The sequence below is a fragment of the Astatotilapia calliptera genome, chromosome 14 (assembly GCF_964374335.1).
Source record: "Astatotilapia calliptera chromosome 14, fAstCal68.1, whole genome shotgun sequence".
In the NCBI taxonomy this organism is placed as follows: Eukaryota; Metazoa; Chordata; class Actinopteri; order Cichliformes; family Cichlidae; genus Astatotilapia; species Astatotilapia calliptera.
The window spans coordinates 21288594-21308781 of NC_137435.1; the positions used below are offsets into that span (position 1 = coordinate 21288594).

Consider the following 20188-nt stretch of genomic DNA (forward strand, 5'->3'; position numbering starts at 1 on the left):
GGCATGTTATGTCCAGTGGTGCCTGTTCTTGATGTTACCCGCCCATTGTGGTGAATGACACACTGTGTTTGTCCCTGCGTGTGTGTGTGCGACTGTTTTCTTGCTTTTTTGAGACAGAGAAAATTGCAGGACTTAATTTAGAACAAATAAAAGTTTATGAGTTACAATATTGAATGAAAGCCGCGTTATTGTCCACCCTGTGGTTGGATAGACCTCTTTGTGGACTAGCAAGCATACAGGTAGACCACCACAGACTCAGGCCATGAGTTCTCACCCAGTCAGACAGTGACCACAGACGGCGTCAGAGGTCCCGTTGCCAGAGGATGCAAGCTTTCGGCCGAGGATCTTACAGGAGGTGTGTGGACGGCAAACCTCAGAGTCCAGTGCGTCTGAAAAGGTTCCAGCTGGGCACACCTGGCAATGCACTTCTTCAGCTGGACTCTGGATCTGCCCACAAGCCTGAGAAGAAAAGAAAAAGTCTAAAGTCAGGCAAAAGAGGCTTAAAGAGAAAACCTAGCATCCCTGTGGCGTTGTAGAGTTGATGGGTAGCAAAGAGCTGACTGTTTTAATTTGAAATCCTGCTTCTGTGTTAACTAGAAATAAAATAAAGATTTGCAGCACTTATAAGACTCAGCCAATATTTATGGATTCATGAGAAGAACAACTTCATTTTTGACAACTGCAGTGACCAAATACACAGACTATAATGTAATGGAGGAGATGAAAATGTGATTTGAACATAAACTGCAGGTGGCTGCTCAGGCGGAGGGAGTTGAATAAGTAATTTAACGAGCTGTGGAAATGTATTGGGTCCAATATGTTTTAAAGCTCTACACTATTTCACATCGAGCGAAACTCCACTTTCTGTCAGAGTAAAGAAGTTTAACTACACATTTAATCCCTGAGATATATTAATATAAGATAAAGAAGTGTGTAAAATTACAGGAAAGGTTGTCCCATATTTCTAAGACATAAAGTAATGATTGAGTGATGAAAATGTTCTTTATAGTAGACAGTGAAAAGCAGGAACTTTTTTGTTATTTAATTGTTATCTATTACTTAACTACTTTGGTGTAGTATGAATGGCTGTGAGGGGAGTCTTTATTAGCAGGAAAAGCTGCAAAACTTTAAATAACGCAGCTAAAAGTCCAAAAATCGATGCCTTCCTTCATATTTTGCACAGCTGTCTAGTCAGGGCCGGCCTTATGTTTGACACCCCTGCTCTACACTATAGAAATTAAAGACAAATGTTGCCTACTGAAACAAGCATATTTATAGCAGTTAAGGAGGTGAAAGTGTTAAAATATATAATAAACAATACAAATGTTATTAAAATATTAAAATGTTGTCTCACCTTGGAAGGCTCCTGGCCTGCCGGGCATTGCAGACACGCACACCCTTTCCCACACCGAGACTGCACCGCTGCAGTCCCTCCACAGCCAAACAGCTGGAAGACACAGAAACGCACTCGTGAATCAGAAGAAGTGCGCACACGTGTGGATACACTCTTCTTCTTACACAACAGAGCTCACAAAGCATGCGCATATTTACCGCGAGGAGGACAATAGCTGAGCAGCAAAGGTGGTTCCTCATCTTCTTCAATGTATTCGTCTATGTACATATGATCTAAAGAAAGAACAGGCGAGGGGTTAATAATAAAACATGATCAGTTCATGAGGATTTATGAGATTTTAAATGCTGTAAACAAAAACAAAAAAAAGGTGCCGGCACTTTTCCCAGCCTGATATGGAAAAATACGACACGTCAAAACTGACGACCTTACAGCACTTTCCATTATGTCACACACCGCGCAGGCATGCACACTCACACAAAACCGCAAGAGTTCACACGGCGTGAAAACACCTGAGTCACTTATCCGGAGCAAAAGCGTGGCTCCTGCGATCGGGAGGTAAGGAGCAGGTGTGAATCCTGTAAATATCATTTATCGTGAATCATGTCCTCTTTATGCACAGCAGGGTACAAACCGAGGATTTTCTGTTGCTATTTCTGAGCCATAGGTACTCACGTGCACACTTTTAGCACTGATTAACTTTGCACCGCATTCATTAGATAACACGTGCTGCCCCTGCGATGGGCATTTCCCTTTATTCAGAAGAGTTTTCAAACAACCATGCAATCAAAGCTAAGTGACGCTTTGTGACGGTGGAGGGTAAATGAGGATGATTACACTGCTTTATTTAGCAGATATTTTTAAGAAGCTTAGGAATAAATGAAAAGGTCTTTGTGCCACAGGTGACTGTTGCATTGTAGCAAGTCAGTGTCATCCCCTCTGCAGTATCTGTACCTGAAAAACATCTGACAACAGCTCATTTGAAACTACATCAATATAGTCCACCTAAATTTATATAAAACCTTACAGTGCAGACTGAGGAAAACTTTGACTTGAGCCCATTTATCAACTCTTATATGCAAACTTATTGGTTTGTCAGCTGCAATTATAGTATTCTGACACTCCAGCCAAAGTCTGCTGTATTGTCAACTTTTAAATACTGCTGAGAAGCCAAACTCTTGCACTCGTCTTTCTGATCTGCTTGACTGACTGTGATAAATTGAATGAATTCCACTGAATACATATTATAGAAACAAATGCATTTTTGAGACTAACTTTTCAAAACTCACCATAAAAATATACAGAAATATTATGTGGTGAGGTGTTACTACGCAATTGACAAAAAAAGGATTTGTTGCCACAGTTGTGGGGGCTGTGAATTCACACCGGGCTAGGATAAGGTGAGGATCCATAGCCTGTTACATGCAGCAGATTCATACATGATAATTCTTTGTATATATCAGACTATTTCTTGGAAATCTAAATATCAGATGTGCATGTAGTGACACTCTGTTGCATGCCAAAGACTGATTTAGTCTTTTTTCTCAGAAATGAGAAGGTGGAACTTGCAGACAGAATGTCTCTGAACGGGCTTGTAAAACAGCCACTGACAAAAGCAAAAACATAAGAAGCGTTTAGAATGTGCAAATCAAAAAAATAAAGGGGAAAAGGACACGCAGTGGAAAGGACGAGAAATAAGTGCAGGAGAAAGAGATATTGGGGAAAGATGGAGGCTGTAAAAGTGAAAAGGGTAATGGGAGGGAGAGGAGAAAAGCAAGGCTGAATACTTACCCCAGACTTCCAGTGGACTGACACAGTTGCTGTGGCAACTCAGTAGGGATGCTGTGTGTGCTGCTACAAATGCTGAGTCAGGGCCAAAGTCAAACTGCCTTACTTTCTTTTAACTGTGCAAAAGTTGCTGCAAAAATGCTCGATTAAACACCCTGAGCTCGGTGGAACTTTGAAAAGTCGCTTAAAAAGGAAAAACTAGAAAGTTTAAGACTCTGAAAAGCTGTTAAACACTTAGATAGTTAAACAAGTTAGAGAAGTAACAGAAAACTCAGCCGCATACACACACAGACACACACAGACACAACACACACACACAACTCTGTGAAGCTGAATGAAAGGTCCAGTGTACCTGCCTGTGTCTTATAGTGCCACTCTGACCACAGACACACCCCTGACAGCCTCAGGACATGCCCCTCCTGCATGTGTGTGTGTGTATGTGTCTGAGTGGGTGTCTGAGTGTGTAGGTGCGTGTGTGTGTGTGTGTGTGTGTGTGTGTGTGTGTGTGTGGGTGACCGCTCCAAGGCACCACTTCACCTTCGACCACACATGAAAACATTTCAAACATTAGTTGGAAAATAAATGAACCGCTTAAACCCACTCACTGGTCAGGACACACATGTGTACACACATCACACACACACGTATCAGTAAGCGTGTGCTGAAGGTATCATTTAACAGGGTTTGTACACCTGATGTATGCACATAAGAACCATGTATTACCATATATGTTAAAACCACATATGCAGATAACACACACAAACACACATACACATATGGAAAGCCATAATAGCCATGCCTTATACAAACAAGAAAATAAAACATGTAATGAGTTTATGATTTTGGTCCGGCGAGGTGCCTCATGGCAATGACAGGCTTCTGAGGCATAATTTTAGGGGGGAAGAGAGAGATAAAGCGAGGACAGAGAAACCACTAGCTTATAAAAAAACACGGCGGGGCTGAAGGGCAAGGGCCGATCTGGTCGAACAGGAAGAGAAGAGCGAAAGAGAGAGGGATGGAAAGAGGAGAAAGTGGCAGGGAGTGACACTGCTAAAACCTCAGCCTGATAGCATGATATATATAGAAGCATTTGTTAAAATGCCATACAGACCAGAGCAAGAGGCTAATTACAAGTCACACATGCACACATACTGTATATGTGCACTCAGACACACATGCAAACATGCGCTTGTGCGCACACATAGCCGAACAAGGGGAAAAAATGATCAATAAAACGACAATGATAGAGAGAGCAAAACAAAAACGGGACCTGCAATTAAGTACCTCCTTTTTTTGGAAAGTGTCAAGTAACAAACTGGACCGAGCTGGAGGGGTAGAGGAATGTGAGGACTTCCACAGAGAACCTCACTTGACCTCTAGAAATGAAGCAAATGTGCTTTAAGTGCAGCAGGGAAAGGTGAAGCTGATCCTTTAGATTGATGAGATGCATATGCTTTCAAATGATGGCTCCATAGGGTTTCAACGTTAAATAAAACCTATTTTTTAAAAAAAGCTTTGATGAGAGATCAAGCATTTCCTAAAAGTTGTTTTTCTGTTAAGTAACATTTAATTGTTTCTCACTGGTTGGGTAAGTGCAATAATACTTAAGCTACAGTGTCACTGCATGTGCTGAGTGTGTGCAGCAGGGCCATGTGCACGGAAACTGTAATTAAAATACAAAATGATGTCCATAAAGGATGTTCAAAATGAGCCTAACCGCTGCCTTTAGAAGTCAACCGTTCACAGCCAGACAATCCAAGCTTGCAATGTCTGCATGTGATGCTTTTGCATTTAAATCCTCTTTGACTCTGGATTTCTTCTCAAAACCACTACAGTAGGGACCGCCAACACGTGGGACTTCCACTGGAGCTACAGGCACGAGTGCCTTCAAATAACCATTTTCTTGTTTGCTGGTACTTCTCAGGCTCATGGCATTGGAGAACTTTTCAGTGTATTTTAAAGAAACTTGTTCTCGGGAAGAACTTTACATTTCATGTCACTGATTTTCAGCAAAGCAGCAGAGAACAATGCCATCCATCAATAAGTCCATCCATCATCTTGGTGGCAGCAGCCTAAGCAGAATGTTTCAGCCATCCTTCTCCCCAGCAACACGTTACTCCTTGGGGCATTGAGAGGCGTTTCCAGGCCAGATGAAACATATAATCTTGTCAGCAGGTTCTGGGGTCCCCTCCCAGCTGGGTGTGTCTGAAAAACCTCAAAGTGAGGTACCCAGGAGACATCATAGCAGTGGCTTTACTCTGGGATCCCTCCGGATATCCAAGTTTCTCACCCTATCCCTATGGCTGAGTCCAGCTGAACTATGGCGATGACTCATTTTGGTTGTTTGTATTTGCAACCTTACTTTACTGAATCGTCACCCTGATCTCATGACCATAGATGGGTTAAAATGTACGTTGACTGGTAAAACGAAAGCTTCGCCTTCCAGCCCAGTTCTCTTGTTTCTTGTCCAGTACAATACTTGCATATTAATCCACCAGCGGAACCAGTTTCTCCGCTTGAATACGATCCTAAGTCATGTCTGTGTAAGGTTCTCAGTCATCCAGGTCATGTTAGTCTAAATAGCTTGAAAAAAGGGTGGTTTAAGTGTTTGGTTTAAGTGTTCTGGACTTATTTAAGTGCTTTGAAGGTGTTTTGGCTTTCATACAAGAGATTTCTTCAATTCTAAAACCAAAAAGTGGAGAGTCGCCAGTATTGAAACCCTAGTGAGGGTTGTACCTTTGAAGGTGTTCCTTTGACTATTAATCATGTACCTCATCACATGAGTCAGGGCGTGAAAATAGGCATGGGTCATTACTGCCAGAGGTTTCGGGTGGAACCACTGTGAGACCTTGCCCCACTCCATCATGTGATCTATTGAAGTCACATAAGTCACATCCTCAGATGCTTGAACATCTGCATTTCGGAAAGCATCTTTCTGCCAACCCAGAGGGAGCACTCTACTATTTTCTAGTCGGGAACCATAGTCTCAGACTTGGAGGTGCTGAATGTCTTTCCAAACATTTCACACTCAGCTGCAAATCATTCCAGTGTTCGCTAAAGGTCATGCTCCGACAAAGCCAGCAGAAACACTCCATCTCCAAAAAGCATGGATGCTATTTCAAGGCACAAACAAGGCTCAAACACACACTCTCCTCAACCTGTCTATGTTTTTAGATCCTGTCTGGCAATATCAAAACAGGATCAGAGACAAGGGAAAAAACTCACAAGAAGACCAGATTAAGAACAACCGGGTATTCCTCTTCATTTTGAATTCTTCTGTTTCAGCCTTACCAGAATACACATTCTTACCTTTGATTTGCACAGCTAGTGTTATAAAATACCATTTTATTAATAAAAAAAAACTATAAAAGGAAATAAAATGACAAATACCAATGTAAACTGACAGCTTCTTAACAAACCCTAACATTTGCTAACTCCCTAAATTGAAGACCCCGTGATAAGAAAAGCAGTGGGCAGCTGTCATCATAACTCACTAGAAGTCTATTCATAGACAATGTAAAACTTGAACATAGTTCAACACTGGGAAAATAAGACCAATCCAAAAGTCTATCTGCAGGTGATGGCTGTAGTTGTCCTATAGAAGTCTACGAGAAACTAGCTAAAAACTAAATCCATCCATCCATTCGCTTCCACTTATCCTTTTCAGGGTCGCGGGGGGCGCTGGAGCCTATCCCAGCTGTCTTAGGGCGAGAGGCGGGGTACAGCCTGGACAGGTCGCCAGTCTGTCACAGGGCTAACACATAGACACAGACAACCATTCACATTGACCTTCAGTCCTGCATTCATACCTATGGGCAGTTTAGTGTTTTCAATCAACCTATCCCCACTAACTGCATGTCTTTGGACTGTGGGAGGAAGCTGGAGTACCCAGGGAGAACCCACGCAAACACGGGGAGAACATGCAAACTCCACACAGAAAGACCCCACCCTGATGTTGGAATTGAACTCAGGACCTTCTTGCTGTGAGGCAATTCATTAACCAATGAGCAAGCAGTTTCAACCTCCATATCACATCATGATGGCGGATACGAAAACGCTCATCTAGAGGATCCCGAACGAGTCTTCAGAAACTACTGGATCACATCATAGTAGCCACACCTTTTTATACTTATGAGTTTATTATATCATATTCATTAAATCCACCCCAGATTTTTGATTCAGTTTTTAATTTTCAGATCTTTTTCACAAGTGGTGGAAGTTGCTTAGTTGTAGCCCAGGATAATTGTTGCATGGTGACGGAAAAGAGGGACTATGTAGTTGATTTACAAAAACTACGAATTACAAAAAAAAAAAAAAATCCAAAACAAATCTTACCAGTGCAATAACAACATCATCATTATTATTATTTATTTCACAGAAAAACCACAAAACAGTCCTTTTTAAGCAAGTCAGGTATCTGACTCAAACATTCATCTTCATCTACCTCATCATTAACTATTGTGTTAATTAGGTGGCTGTTTAAAAGAGTCACCTGGAGAGATCCCATTAGCCTCTGTGTTTGTATGTGATATGTAATTAGTCTGTAGCTACTGGTCAACACACCAGTAAACACTCACAGTCATGTCATAGCTAACTTCTAGTTGCTTTCTGGTCTGTAATTGCAGTTTCTTGGTTATATCGCTCCGATATGATAACCCTGCTTGCACGCATGTGACAGCCATGTGCTCGGGCTTGGAGGCTGCAGTCAGATGGATATTGTAATGAAAAAAAAGAGGGAGAGGGGACAAGAGCGTAGGAAGAGAGGGAGGATATAACAGGACATTAGCACCTCTAAGAATATCCCTGCAAACACAACAAAGACGCCAACGCGACGCCAACACCCGGAGTGCTTTCGTCATTTTATGTGAACGGGCGAAAACAACAAAACAGGATAACAATTAAAAAAGAAAAACACCTCAAAGGAAAGGGAGAGGAGAGTGATGACTTTTTCTAAACTTTGTAAAACAGTAATTACCCCAAAGCCTGCACGCTGTTGTTTCACACATACAAATAACAAGTTACGAAAACGTCAGATGACCAGTCACATGCTCTGCTCGGTTCTGAAAATAGCAATAATAAAGAAGTAATGGCGAAGGCATGACAAAAACATGGCTGTTATTCTCTTCTGTGGTGGTTTTGGAGGCGAGGACCAGTTAAATGTGTTGGAGAGCTTTTTCTGGCTCCTTGATGTCATGCTGCAGCTCAGCTGAGAAATCCTTCAGGATGAAGCTGTGAAGGAAGGAAAAAACCACAAAAGAGGAAACACAAGAATGAGTGGAACTCCTCGCCTTTCAGGCAGAGGTGACTGAGCAGCGCCTGAGATCACAGGTAAACCGAGGCGAAGCCACCATGTTATTGGCTTCCAAACAATGAGCCAGGATTTTGGTCAGGCATGGGACTCTATTTAATTTTTCTGTGAAAAGTCTAGACACACAAGAACGCCCCAGTCATGCTGACAAATCTGGCACGTTTGAGTTATTTAACAGTGGTGTTCCCTGGCGACGATGTGTAATCGCTAAAGCTTTATCAATTGGTTGTTACATGAAATGCCATTCCAGTAATAGCTCTTGGAATGAAAAAAAAAAGCAGTAAACAGCTGTCCAAACTGATACTTCACTTTAGTTTGTAGGCTTTTCTTTTCTAGATCTCAAGTTCTCCACCCCTTTGTTTACCTGTTTTTTAGCAGTCTAGCATCCACAGTTTCAAGACATCGTTTTCAAATTTTGTGTAACGATAGATACCAATAACAATTTGTTTTTGCCATAATGGTTGCAAACGGTGGCTAGCATTGCTGCCTCACAGCAAGAAGGTCCTGAGTTCAATTCCACCATCAGTCTTTCTGAGTGGAGTTTGCATGGGTTCTCCCCGGGTACTCTGGCTTCCTCCCACGGTCCAAAGACATGCAGTTAGTGGGGATGGGTTAATTGGTAACTCTATATTGCCAATAGGTGTGAATGCAGGAGTGAATGTGAGAGCGAATGGTTGTCTGTGTCTATGTGTTAGCCCTGCAACAGACTGGCAATCTGTCCAGGGTGTACCCCGCCTCTCGCGCTAAGACATGTAGGATAGGCTCCACCCCATCTGCAACCCTGAAAAAAGCTAAGTGGAAGACAATGGATGGATGGTTGCATTGATTTGCTAAAATAATAGTATTCTGTTAGTCTAAATAAGCTTAATTAGCTTAAATTGAAGACTCAGTTTGTTTAATATGCTATCCCTGTAATGCCTGAACCATGAATAAACTGCAAGAAAATATTAGTATAAGTAGTATAAGTATTATTGAACCTTCTGACAACAAATTTATATATATGAGTTTTAATTTGGATCATATTTGCACATTTTTGTGCAATTCATTACCATCAAATGTATCATGCAATTTATTTAAGAGGTCTGATGATGTCGAGGTCTCAAAAATGCATGTACCAAAGTTACAAAGTAACTTATTATATTCATGTTTTATATATAAATTTCATTTTATTTATTTTTTTCTTTGATTAAACTTTATTTTATTTACCAATGCATTAAAATACAGTTTCAGACATAATTACAAATTTGTGAAATGGGACTCCCCAAAATCTGCTTTTACAAATAGGTAACCAAACACCCAAATGCAAAACATGCAAATATAAATATTCACAGGATCCCGTGGTATGGTCACATAAACCCGATCACACAATGGCGCATTAAAATACTAGCATAAATGAATTAAAATGTGAACTTCACAAAATAAAGATTTGGGGAATCCTATCCGTAGAGCGTTTGGATCAATCATGTTTTAGTTGCAGCTGTTGTAGGAAGCTAACACTTAACATTTTGTAGCACTTTCACACTGATTCTAGATCTGTGAACCTTTGCAGGTCACACTAAAACATCTCTTTAGTTTAAAACTAAAACTCACTTTGGTTTGTTATCAAATGAATAAATCAAGCCTGGATTTGTTTGGTGTCTTTAACCCTCTCTGTTCCAAAGGCACCATAACAGAACTGACTCTACACTCTGTCCCAGTTGTATATTATTACATAATCCTGTTAAGCAAGTGCACTTTTTTCTAATTTAAAGGTCATATATCCTCGATTCAAACTTACTCACCAATGTGAATACTGGGAGTAACTGAACACATGGACCAATGTGGTTTATTGAGGTTTCATGCAGTATTCCCACCAAAAATCAGACTCAGTGGACTGACGCATTTATTATTTACTGTGGCAACAGGCACAGTTGGCCTAAAATAACACATTAGTTAACAATAATAAACCTATTAGTTTTAAATAATGGATTTGGGAATTATTAACACCGAGTTAGACAATAACCCTAAAATGTCTGTGAAGGTTCTCAGTCATCCAGGTCATCGTAGTCAAAGGAGCTTGCAAAGAAAAGCGTCTGGACTTCTTTAAGTTGCTTGAAGACGTTTCACCTCTCATCCGAGAAGCTTCTTCAGTTCTAAGGTCAAATGGTGGAGAGTCCCAGATATAAACCTAGTGGGAGTGACCCCCCACAGAGGGACAAAAGGAACCCCTGATGATCCTCTAATCGCCTGAGCCAAGGTGTGAAACTGGGTGTGGGTCCCAATCAGCCAGAGTTTCGGGTATGTTCATTGTGAAACCTGGCCCCACCTTATCATGCGAATTCCTGAGGTCTACCGGAACCAAATTCCCTGTATGTGTCTGCACATATACTTGGCCAATAAACACGATTCTGATTCTGATCAAAGATGGAGAGGTAAACACATGCTGCTCTACAGGCTGGAAACCTCTGCATTGTCTTAGGTTCAAATCCAATGAAGTCCATCAGATTATCTCAGAAACGTGAGGTCAGCTAAGCCTGAAAGAGGGTTGTTTGCCTTAATTCCTTAACCGTTTTAACCTCTTGGAGCTCAATGATACACCATTTCGGAAATGCACATTCAATATCACCCGTCGCTCAAGTAAAAACTGATGCTCATGTCAATGCATGCATGCATGCATGCAAAAAAAAGTCTTGGATTTCAATCTCTGTCACAGGCCTGGAACAATAAAACTCCAACCACGACTTCATATGGTGATAATGGCTACCCTATTGTAGTCATGATGGGGGATACCTAGCTGTGACGCACGTAAGCAGCTATTATCTTACGGGCCAAGAAGTCAAATACAATAAAAAAGAACTGAGGTGGCAAAAAAGGTTTAAGGTAATTATACTCCATTCTTCATCAGACATTTCGTGTCCTGAGAGATAATGTGCACGTGTATGTCAGCGACGTGATCAGAGCAACCATACCCTCTGTTTGACTTCACAGAGGTGCCCATTATTGGCAAATGAAAAGCTGATTTACACCAACGCTTTCTACGTTAGTGCTCAGGCAATGTCTCATTATGGGGAACGTGTGCGATAACTGGGCAATTGTCGCCCCTTCACATGCGTCTGCAGACGGATGCGTTTTCCCTCACTCTCCATTTGCGTCTGTTGGGCCTCATCTGTATCCTTTGGTCATGTTTTCCAGTGGAACTGAACACCGGCTGAAACTTACCGGGCTTCTCTTGTGTCACGTAGACATCACCGAGTTGGAACGAGAGAAGGTGAACTGACCAGAGCAGAGAAAAAGAGGGCACCAGAGAGGGAACCAGAGAGCAGGAGAACACTACAACGTCATTTTCCTGCAGCTACCACAGATGAACCATGTGCACAAACACAAATAAGAATCATTACTTTTTTTTTCAACCTCTTAGTTGTTGCAAGCAGATGCAGCATTGTATGGGAAGTCGTAAATTCAGGAATGCTTTGCATTTTGCATAAATGGCCACACAAAAGATGGAAGTCTTGGAGATAGAGATGTTTTTGAAGACCATCCCATTAATTTAGATTTCGCCCGAATTGTCAAGAAAAAAAAGTGTTTTTCACAGAGGAGACAACACTTTGCTGTTGTTTAAGCCACCACGCCGACCACAAACCAATTCAGACTGCAAAACAGCCGTAAAAGGATCCACGCTCTTCTGTTTTCTGGGTTTTCACAGGATGGTCTTGAGTTGCGAAAAAGTGGAACCTGCGGACTTGTTTTTTCCAGCGCTCGCGGTTTTCCCTTACATCACCGCCGTCATTAACAGTGGATGTAAATCACCTCCTCGTGTTCAAGCATTTTAAATAATGATTCACTGCTTATACACAGACACACACGTGCTATCATAAAACACATTTTCACACACGCAAACATGTGAAAGCAATACGAAAACAACCCTTCTAACATGTTATCTCAATTTGTCCACCAAATACAAAGGATTCACTTAATTACTGTTTTAGTCGCTGCGAGGTAAAAAAAACAAACTGCCTCAGAGGATGAGCTCAGTAAGGAAAACAGGATTTTTATTTGGATACCTGCACTATTCATACATGTGATCTAGAGTCATGAAAAGATGAGTGAGCTTATAATAAAAGGTTGCTTTTACCAGCTGTTAGATAAGTAAACAAGTCTGCACAGTAAATATATGTAACTGTATATACATTAGCCAGTTAGCTAAGCTTAGGATAAAAGACAGTCTGGCTCTGATCAGTGGAAATAAAATCTAGAATATGAGAAGACTATCCCCTCATCATGTTTCAGGAAGGGACACAACACACACATAAATTAACATAAACAAAATTCATCTTTAATAATCTTTTTGCTTGTTAATAAATAAATAAAAACAGAATCAATTAAAAATGAATCAGCCAGCCACTTGGCAGCAACTTAGTGCATTCAGGCATGCAGACATGGGGCTCTAACTCAGGAGGTAGAGCAGGTCGATCCCTGGCTGCTCCAGTCTGCATGCCAAAAATACCTGGGCAAGATACCAACCTCAGGTTGCTGTTATCATACAACAGAGTGAGAATGTTAGACAGAAAACACTCACACAGAAAAAGCACATAAAAGGTGGTTGAGTGATTGAGCAAAAGAGGACCCGCTGAAGTTTAAAGCAAGCATCAGAAATGGAAAGAAAGGTGATTTAAGTGACTCTGAATGTGGCAAAGTTGTTGGTCCCACTACAGTACCTATTGGGATTTTCCCACACAACCATCTCTCTTAATTGTTGGGGTTTTTTCTCTGTTATTGTAGGGTCTTTCTCTTACAGAATAAAGTGCCTTGAGGCGACTGTTGGGCGTGGTTGTTGTGGTTTGGGGCCATATAAATAATGAAACTGAAAGTTTACCGAGTATGGTCCGAAAAAGAGAGTGGGTAAAAACCCATTGTTGATGGATGGTTGTTACAACCAAGGTATGCAGAAGAGAATCCCTGAACACACAACACATCACACCTTGAAGCAGATGGGCTACAGCAGAAGACACCGAGTGCCACTCCTGTAAGCTGAGAACACAAATCTGAAGCAACAGCTCACATGGGCTCACCAACACTGGACAAAAATTGGAAAAACGCTGCCTGGTCGGATGAGTCTTGATTTTTGCGGGGACATGAAAAGCATGGATCCATCCTGCCTTATATCAGCAATTCAAGTTGCTGATGGTGACCTTTACTGCGTACCCATCATCTGCTGGCTGCTTCCAACAGGCTAACACACCATGTCACAAAGCTCAAATCATCTCAAAGTGGTTTCTTGTACATGACAGTGAGTTCACTGTACTCAAACTGGCTCCACAGTCACCAGATCTCAATCCAATAGAGCAACTTTGGGATGTGGTGGAGCAGAGGATTCACATCTTGGATGTGCAGCTGGCAAATCTGCACCAACTACGTGATGCTATCACATCAACATGGACCAAAAGCTCTGAGAAAAGTTTCCAGGACCTTCTTGAATCTATGCCAAAAAACATTTAGACCGCTCTGAAGGCAAAAGTAGGTCCAGCCTGGTAATAGCAAGATACTAAGTAACTAATGAAGTTTACGGTGAGTGTACTCTAGTTTCCACCTCTATTGATTACAGTATTTTCAGCTCTGTCTATGTAATGTACATCAAAGTCGCATCACAACCGAGCCGATGGTGATGCAGAGTCAACTGATGTTTTCATGTTTGTAACTTTGTAAAATCTTGTTCGCGAGTGATGGGAGAAGGGAGCCGGAGATCGACAGACGGATTGGGGCTGCAGCTGCAGTAATGCAGACGTTGCACCGGTCCGCCGTGGTGAAGAGGGAGCTGAGTGTAAAAGCGAAGCTCTCAATTTACCGGTCGATCTACGTCCCTACCCTCACCTATGGCCACGAGCTGTGGGTAGTGACCGAAAGAACGAGATCGCGGATACAAGCGGCAGAAATGAGCTTCCTCCGAAGGGTGGCTGGCCTCTCCCTTAGAGATAGGGTGAGAAGTTCGGCCATCCGGGAGGGGCTCAGAGTAGAGCAGCTGCTGCTCCACATCGAAAGGAGCCAGCTGAGGTGGTTCGGGCATCTGACAAGGATGCCCCCTGGGCGCCTCCTGGGTGAGGTGTTCCAGGCATGTCCCACCGGGAGGAGGCCCCGGGGCAGACCCAGGACACGCTGGAGAGATTATATCTCTCGGCTGGCCTGGGAACGCCTTGGTATTCCTCCGGATAAGCTGGAGGAGGTGGCTGGGGAGAGGGAGGTCTGGGCCTCTTTGCTTAGGCTGCTGCCCCCGCGACCCGGCCTCGGATAAAGCGGATGAAGATGGATGGATGGATGGATGGAACTTTGTAAAATACTGGAAAGCTAATTAACAATGATCTCATCATCATCTTGTATTATTAATGCATGCTAATAAAAATAAACTCATCGTTATAGCGATGTCAGAATTTGTTCAGTTCACAAAAAGCAGTTCTGGCAGAATTATTCTGGCTCTGAGTTTGATGTAGGTCTACTGCAGTGCAGAGACTCTGAGACAGAGTAAGAGCAGTGAATTTTCACCAGCCCTTCTCTTACAATGGCATGAATAACTCGCACATATTTGTGCACATATTTAAAAACAGTGTCTTATAAATTTCTATGTTGCAGCAGATCTGAATTATAGCATAATTTCACAATATCCTGTGTACCGAGCTGTATTAATACCTCTGTAAAAGTGCTGCAGCAGACCATAAAATTCCTGCTTTGAATACTACTTTATCATTACTCAGCGGTTGTATTTAAATTGGGCATGCTTGTAGCACTTCTCACATAAGACACACGCGAACAACACTCACACAGCCACTAGCTCGTGTCTTGTCACAAAGACATCGACCCGGACATGTTGATTTGCTCTGGCAGCACAAAGCCAGCGACTGGTTACTGGCGAGTTCAGCTAGCAGATTGTGGTTGCTTTTAGATTTATCTTGCCTCTCGCAGCGTCTGTGGAGCAGCAAAAAAAAGCTGCAGTCCCTTTCTTCCTGTTTTCTCAGAGCTTATTTTTAAAACTGTGTCATTAAACAGCATACAGTAGGCAGCGACAGGGGATACAGAAGACAGAGAGGGGAGAGGTCATTGGGGTACCCAGGGCGAGAATGCAGCTGAAACCACAGCAGACTTTTGTAAACTTGAGATAACAAAGAAACGAGACATCCGGGAAGTGACACTCTTCCACAACCAGACTGTCAAATGAATGAGCCTGACAGACGGAAACTCTGTGCAGCGTGACTTGCAGTTTGCTGTCTTAATCTAAAACAAATGAAGGGCGTATATGTGTGAGGAGGCGAGCACTTTTGCTCATGCCAGCATCTTTCCAGGTCTTTCTGTCTGTAATTATGCAATCCTCCACTAGTGTGTGTGTGTGTGTGTGTGTGTGTGTGTGTGTGTGTGTGTGTGTGTGTGTGTGTGTGTGTGTGTGTGTGTGTGTGTGTATGCTGAACCGGCTTGGATTGGGATCTGCGGTTTGTGCAGTGGGAATTTCATTGGCAGTGAGTTTCCTGGCTGACATTGGGGAGGCATGCAGGCAGCTGTGGCACGAGGGCGGAAGAGGGCCGGGCGGCACTCCCAACCACTCTGGTTGGACAGATGGACAGACAGATGATGCGATTGACAGGTTAATTGAAGCTTAGGCTTTGACTCCCACATGCACTCACACACGCTCAGAGGTGAAGCAGTACATCACTGCAATACAAGAAAATCTCAGGCTTCTTATCTGCTCCAGGCTGCAGTGAACATATACTTTTATCTGCCTGTTTTCAATCAATCTCGCCTTTTCCATTCGCCTCTTTCTCATTCTCATGAGTACAGCACACAGTAAATGCTGGGTGGGTGGAGAGGTAAAATGGGAGTTACACTTAGTTCATGATAACTGCACCAACTCCTAATTAAGGAGAGCATGCATTTAACTGGAACACCAGCTGAGCACAAAACATGGTAAAAAGTTGCAATGCATCAGATTGCCTAAACTTACAATAATCAAGCCAAAGAAGGAACATATGTGAGAGACATGCATGTTTGTTTAAACCAGGGTAATACCCAAAAGTTTAAGCCTGTGTAAACGCTTTTGAGGAATGCCTTAGCTGTCAAAACCGACAGAAAAAAACAAACTGCACATCACTAAGGTGTAATGGCACAAATAATCATAATAAAATGAATAAATAAACAAGAAACAGCCTGTAGATGCTCCTCTTTGCAGTCACAATTCTGACTCCAAAAGCTGCCAGACAAGCTACAAAGAGAAAATTATATTTTTTAATGTAAATTCTCAAATGTTAAAAAAAAAAAGACTTTTAACACTTTACATCACTCCCTGAACTCTCACTCAAAAAAAATACACCTAATGATCCACATACACTGCAGTCTCCCAAAAAGCAGCATCCACTGAAACATGGTCCAACAGTTGGTTACGCAGTTCAGACGAGTTCAGGCAGAAGGATTTACTTCCATTTTTAAACCCTCTACTTTCTTCTTCCAATCAGCTTCATTTTATCTTCATACATATTTTATTAGTGGCTGAGCCACTGTATGGGAAATATACTTAAATATTTAATACCACCGCACTCATTAAAAGGCTGTTTAACCCAAACCAGTAAACCACTGGAGGGATTTCATCACCCCACTCTGCTGCATGGTCTTTCACAATGAGCTGTGAAAGTACATGACAGGAAGCAGGAAGTCTGTCTTCCCGAAACATCACGGCAGATGAATAAATTTTGCACACATTCAGTTAAGAAAAAACTCCCTAAAACGACTGCGCTGTAAAAACACCGGGACTGGGGAAGCCGAACGTGGCCCTCTTCTGGTGAAAAGCGCATGTGAGTGAGTAAAGTTCAAACCCTGTTATTGATACAAGCGTGCTGGAATTTGGGATTCAGACAAAGGAAGCCCTCTGCCAAAGATGACAGTCTCATCTCGGGGCTTGCGCATTTGTGAGTGTGTAATCAGGGGAGCTGGCTCTTATTGCGGTGTGCTCCTTACGCAGCAGTATATCCTGCCAAAACCACTCAAGTATGGTGTTGTATGTGATGGCGCTAAGGCACGGTTTGAAATGAGCAGTTACTGGAGCACACGCTGCAAAAGTGAAACTGTCTGAACGCGGTAATTGAACCAACTTGACGTGTTTGCAGCTTCTCCGCTTCTCGGCAGAATATTTTGTGCGAGATTTAATTGACTTAATTGGCTGCTATAAGACTTTAAACCTAATAGGAAAAACATATGCGAATAAATCAGAGCAAGAACTTCGTTAAAAAGCGAGTAGGTGGATCACACCATCAGTGAGGTCATCACGCACCCATTACAGTACGTGAAGCATGCGCTCATCCTGCCGTTACAAAGCGCTACACATGCGGTAACACAACCGTCTATTCATTCCATTTAGTTTAATTAAGTATTAGTGACTGCTTTACTGTTCATATGAATATTCAAACTATTTAGTGATCGATAAAGGCGGCTAGGCTAAATTTTAAGTCAGTAGCCAAGTTAAATGAACGAACTACAGATGCTACACGCTATGGAAGTCCATGTGTATGTTAAATAAAATGAATACAAACGCAGTCTGTGCAGACACACACGCATATAAGAGCACCGTTTTATCAAAGAACAAACAAACCGAAAACGTACTTCTTTAAACCTTCATAGCCAAACAGCACTGAAGTTTTCGCCCAAACGCATGGCTCTAACCTTCCAGTATGTGCCGTGTGCCGGTTAAGTCACACGAAAACGTTACCGCCGTGCGTAAAAGCGGTCTGGTCTGCAACACCGGCTTAGTGGCGAGTGAAGCTCCAAACGATTCTGCCACAACTTAACTACCGGCTTCAGCAGCCATGCAGGTTATCCCCTCTTGTTTTAAAGAGGAAAAAAAGTTGTTTGACTTACCGGTTTGGTGAATAAACGGAGTGAAAATCAGTGTTCAGAGACGAGCATGATCGATTACAGGCGACTAGATTAGCAGGTGTAATTAAAAAGCTTGGCAATGGATAAAAACCACAAAGCCGGTGTTGAGGTTCCCCCTCTCTCTCTCTCTCTCCCCGGCTCCTCTGTGCGTGTGTGTGTGGCACATAAACACGGAGCTGGCTAACTCTGAGCTCACAGTGCGTCACTGCTGCAAGCTGAAACCCCCGTCAGTGTGTGTGTGTGCATGTAAACCCCCTCTGTTGCCGGTAGTATAGGCAACAGCCACCTGTGGCTCACAGCCTGGCAGATTCAGTTCGCAATATGGAGGCCCAGAGTGTTTAAAGCTAAATAAACACTAAACTACAGATGAATAAAAAACGTTCCATATTAAAAACTAAATTTAATATAGTCAGACAATGAAAAGAATAAGCTTAATGTTTCATTGTTTTATATTTAACTCATTTTAGAAGTTTTTCTTGTGACATTTTTGCCAAGACTTTTTTTTAAATACTTTAAATCTAGTCCATATTACACCGTAAAGCCAACAAGGTTTCATTTCCTAGACAACAGAGCTAGCCCAGGAAAATATTTTAATACCACATTATTATTGTAATCCTCTGGTTCTATAAATAAATTCAGGCTAAGTAATATTAAAAGGGACCTATTATGCTCATTTTCAGATTTTCTTGGATTCTCCTGGAGTCGTTTTGAATGATTCACGGTTCAAAATAGTAGCAGAGCCACTAAGTGTAAAAGTGTCTTATGAAAAGCAAATATGCTTGAAACCTTCATTTTTGTGGTGCATTAAATACATAAAACTGGAGCCCAGCAGTGACCAAGTGTTTTTGTTTCTTTTTTTACTGTCTGCATGTTTTCTTCCCAGCAACTGGCCCCTCCACCCACCCCTTGATGTGGATGTGCATATATCTTTCTAGTTTTATGAAGTGAGGGCTTCAGTGCAGTGCAGGCCCTCAGCATACATAAGTGTATAATGTGTTTTAACATGACAAGGACAAGGCCTAACTTCTTGTTAGTGATCATGATTGACTTCAGCTGGTAGTTTCTCTTTTCTGTCATGAAAGTAATTTGTTTGACAGCAGTTATTGGCCTGACAAACTCTCAGAATAATGGGACAGTCCAAGAAACTCTGAAGATCTAAGAAGCAGAATTGTAGATTTACAAGTTCAGAAGGTCTCTTGGAGCCATTTCTAAACACCTGCAGATTCCAAGATTACTATTCCGAATAATCGTATTCGGATGTGTTGCCTCTTTGCCAGAATCTGGAAGAAGACCCAAACTGTCACTGTCAGATGAGAGGAAGTTGGTTAGGACTTTCAGGAAACAACCCAGGAACCTGACACCAACATCTCTTTCCACAGAGAACCCTGTTTTACCTCACCATGGACGGAGAGGGTGTCAACCAAGAAAGAAGCTACTGCTCCAAAAGGAGTACTAACTCCAAATTCTTCAACTTCTCATTTGAAAGTTGGACACAGTTGGGTGTTCCAACAGGACATTGACCCGAAACACACATCAAAACTGGTTTTGGAGTGGTTAAAGCAGGCTAAGATTAAGCTTTTGGAGTGACCTCATTGACCTCAACCCTATTGAAAGTTTGACCACACATAAAAGCCGTGTCTTTGCCAGGTATTGAAACAATTTAAAGAATTCTGCCAAGAAGAGTGGTGAAATATCCAACCAGCATTATGCCAGAAACTTGTTGATGGCTACTAAAAGTGTCTGGTCGAGATACAACTTAGTAAAGGACATTTAACCAAATATTAGTGGGGGTGTTTTGTATATATAATATATATAATATAATTTTGACTCTGTGCTACTTAGAGAAAATCCAAAAATAA

The 20188-nt window shown here is 42.0% G+C and overlaps 1 protein-coding gene across 3 annotated transcripts in view; it reads right to left on the reverse strand.

Moving 5' to 3' along the window:
* The window catches only part of relt (RELT TNF receptor), a 28873-nt gene extending 10170 nt beyond the window's left edge, over positions 1–18703 (reverse strand). For all 3 annotated transcript variants that reach the window (XM_026192914.2, XM_026192913.2, XM_080288735.1), the window contains exons 1-4: positions 18312–18703; positions 1552–1626; positions 1355–1447; positions 275–459 (exon numbers count right to left, since the gene is read on the reverse strand). In XM_026192914.2, coding sequence (XP_026048699.1) covers positions 275–459; positions 1355–1447; positions 1552–1593 — 320 coding nt within the window. In that variant the 5' untranslated portion in view covers positions 1594–1626; positions 18312–18703. The remainder of the gene's footprint in view (positions 1–274; positions 460–1354; positions 1448–1551; positions 1627–18311) is intronic.
* Positions 18704–20188: the final 1485 nt, after the last annotated feature.